This window comes from Microtus ochrogaster, unplaced genomic scaffold (genome assembly GCF_000317375.1).
Source record: "Microtus ochrogaster isolate Prairie Vole_2 unplaced genomic scaffold, MicOch1.0 UNK88, whole genome shotgun sequence".
Classification (NCBI taxonomy): domain Eukaryota; kingdom Metazoa; phylum Chordata; class Mammalia; order Rodentia; family Cricetidae; genus Microtus; species Microtus ochrogaster.
The window spans coordinates 1,301,356-1,304,965 of record NW_004949186.1 but is presented as its reverse complement, the minus strand read 5'-3'; the positions used below and the strand labels follow the sequence as shown (position 1 = coordinate 1,304,965).

The window sequence follows — 3,610 nt, the reverse complement described above, 5'->3', positions numbered from 1 at the left end:
AAGGAAGATGGGCTGATGGGCTGATGTCTGATGGTGTTAGGAGGAAGATGGGCTGGTGACTTAGACACCTTAGAAATTTGTCACGATGGTAACCCCTGTTGTCCTCTTCCTCCCAGCGCAGGCATGTACACCCTGATTGCACCGAATGAGAGCCGCAGGCAGAAGATGCAGAGAGGTATGCACACGTATTCAACCAAGACTCAGAGTGCTTCTCATCTGCCTTATAATTTTTTAAAAGTATTTTTATTTTCTGATTTAGAGAGATTCATTGGATCTCACCAAGGTCTTAAAAAAACCTTTAGCAGTTTTAATTATACTTGAGCAATTATTCTATTGTTAACACTTCTAAATTTGTTTCTCTACATTAGTGACAGAAATCATGGAAAGAGTGAGTGTAAGTTCTAGATTTTTCTTGGGTTTAAAAGAACTTCACACTTGTTGTTACTATTTGCATCTGGTCCCTGCTTTATCAAGCAAGTTGGTGATATTTTAATAATACCAAGAATACTTTTGAAACAGACAAGCTATATATGGAAAAGGTCGTAAGCTAATTTATGCCTTTTCTGATATGTCCCATCCTTCCTTAACGGACTTTTCTCATTAGCCTCTGTATTCCCAAGCCTCTGTAACTGTCCATCTGCCCTCCGTGGTTTTATCTGTATCATCACTTTTTTGTTCTAGACAATAACCAGGAGGGCAGGGACCACATCTTAAGCTTTTGCTGTGTTTTTATACTTCGAGCATGAGCCGCAGGTTTAGCCGAGGCACAGTAAATACAAATGCTGCTTCGCCAGGAGAGAGAACACTCATTTAGGTCACAGGGACATTGTGTTCCTGTGCACGGCAGGCTGTGCAGCTAGCTCTGGGAAGTCTGTGCTCTCCTTCATTAGGTGATTGGTAGGGGATTCAGTGACCGATGAGGGCACAGTGGCACAGCCAGGAAAGTAGTTATCTCAAGGAACCACACTAGACGAGCATCAACCTTGGCAGTTGATGAGTCAGTATAGCAAATGACAGTGATCTGCCGTGACCATGGGAACCTCAGACATTTACCCAACAGAACACCAAGGTTCCAACATCTTTCAAGCGTCCAGTTAAAATTTCTAACAGGGATTTAAGAGTCAAAATTATCTGGGGTTTGTGAGTGTTTCAGAACTTTTCTTCGACTGTTTTGAAGTTTTTTATTAATGGTCTTTTGGGACAATCCAGTCTGAGAGATTAGGTTACTTGCTGGAGTAGCAGACTAAACCTCCCGGGCGCCCCCTGCTGTCTCAAGCTCTGAACATCTGGTCAATGAAGAATACCAAGACTCAGAGCAGAGGTGCCAGGGCTGAGCCTCCCTCCTCAGAGTTGCAGCCAGCTTGGGAAACATTAAAAATAAAGCAAATATAGGCACCGGAATTCTTTGGGGATGTATATTTACCTGGATCTTATTGACATATGAATATTCTAGTTTTTGTACACATTTGCTATAGAACATCTTTAGAAATAATTCACGAAGTTTTAAGGATGTCGGCATTAGAGGGAAAACTATATTTCTCTGTGTTAGGAGGAGTTTAGCTGTTGTTCAAATTTGCTCCTTCTGGGCAGACACTTGGTAAATGCCATGGGGTAAAAGCATTCCTGGGGAGGGGGGGAGGGGATGTCGACACGACGGGCGGGGGCGGCTGAGAGCTGAGAGGTACCATCTTTTCTTGGACATCTTGTCTTCCCATTCTGGAAACTCATTGCTCTTTGCTAGTAGTTTTGATGTTTTGGAATGACCAAATTCTAACATCGATGACTTGCTATTTCTCACCTGGTTAGTTGCTGAGCAAGAACTGGCAGACCTGGAGAAGTGGAAACAGCAGAACAGGGCAAAACCAGTCTACTCGGTGCCGCAACGGCTGGGTAAGTGGCGAACGGAAAGCCGGAGGAGCCAGTCAGGGTCCCTCGCAGATCCTGCCTTCCTTATCTGCCTTCCTTCACACGCGAAGGCTTGTTCTGTGGGTGCAGCCCCGGAGATGGGAGACACCTGACAGGAGACATTTAAATGCGCAGGGAGGTTGTTGTTCCTGGCTTTCGGCAAAGGAGCAAACGCATCTGCCACAGTTGTGTGAGAATAAAGTGATGGCTTAATTGGCAAATAATTTAGAGCCTCTTAGATGATCAGCTCTGAAGAAAGCTTACCTGGGGCGCTGTGCGGGCCCTGTCACAGCACAGTCGGGGCTCGAGGAGAAGCCACGACAGCACGTTCATCCTGGCGCTTAGATGCTAATGTGGCGAAAATGACGGGAGAGTCAATCGGGAAAGCAAAACGAGAGCAAGCTGGGGACCCAGCTGTGGGTATAAAGATAGATGCCTCTTGGGTTTTCCTGCTAGGGTTGGGGGTATTTGAGTTGGCAGAGCAGGTGCTGCCAGTGTGATGGGTTGTCAAGACCCCCAGCATGGGGTTACAGAGGGGATAGCCCCCCCCCCCAATTGGAGTCATTTGCTTGCTGTCTTGACTTCTCTTCACAGCCAAAGATAAAGTTTTGGCACAGTACCAGTTAATATAAAGATACCTTGAGTTCGAAGCCACCCACTGTCATAATAGCCCTAAAGATTTAAGGAAAAAAAGCAACGTAATTTGGAAATCTCTTAATGAGTGAAAGTAATAGAACTATAGAACTAAATAGAATATTTACCTCTAGCAGAATAAGCCAGATTTGAGGAACCCAGTCCAAACCCATCCTCCTGAGCAGTCTTTCCCATCATATGAAAAATAAGAAATTGTACTTTTTCCCCCCTTTGTCTTTTGAGATAGTCTTGTTCACAGTAATCAGTGCTCAGTGCTAGGCATGGGCCAGGCTTGGTCACCTCCAGGATGACTTTATTTGTGTACTCTTTCATGAGATCCACAGTAGAGGTGAAGACAACACTGTCCCATCCTTTCTCCTCCAGCTCAGGAAGACAGGCCATCCGAGATGCAGCCGCTTCTTTCTCTGAGACGGAGTCTCGTGGTCCAGGCTAGTCTTCAGCCCATGAACATCTTGCCCCTATCTCCCTAGTATTGGGATTGCAGGCTTGCGACTCTGTGGTCAGCATCAGCCACGTCTTCTTGAGGACCTATCTGACTGTGGAATTATGCCTTGAGGCTCAGTTTCTCAGCGTCTTCTTTGCTCCCAGTAGTGTATGCTGATGGTGATTTTCATTAAGCCCCTCCATCATCTTAGTGTGAAATGTTTCTTTCTCAAACACAAACACAGAGGAGTTGGAATGTAGAAAGGCATCCTTGCTTGGTTTGCATCCTGCCTTATGCAAACTCTTTTACAGCCTGAAGGGGTTTCTAGAGCTGATTCTTTCTTCTGGATCTTTCTCTGGGGGCTGGGTACCTCCTCACTCTGGAATTTGGAGAACTTGGTTGATACCTGTTGTTTTGCAGCCTATACAGAAAATGAACAAGATCTCAGTGAGTGCCTGTCTGCTCTGTGAAGTTGTTCTAGTTAGAGTTTCTACTGCTACAAAAAAAAACAAAAACAACAACAACAACAACAAAAAAAAAAAAAAAAAAAAAAAAACACCCCGAAAAAAAAGCCAGCTGGGGAGGAAAGGATTTATTCAGCTTACATTTCCACATTGTTGCTCCTCA

The 3,610-nt window shown here is 44.8% G+C and overlaps 1 protein-coding gene across 1 annotated transcript in view; it reads left to right on the top strand.

The window, feature by feature from the left end:
• The window catches only part of Epsti1 (epithelial stromal interaction 1), a 104,244-nt gene that overhangs the window by 20,531 nt on the left and 80,103 nt on the right, over positions 1–3,610 (top strand). The window contains exons 2-3 of the mRNA XM_013355059.2: positions 117–175; positions 1,807–1,890. Coding sequence (XP_013210513.1) covers positions 117–175; positions 1,807–1,890 — 143 coding nt within the window. The remainder of the gene's footprint in view (positions 1–116; positions 176–1,806; positions 1,891–3,610) is intronic.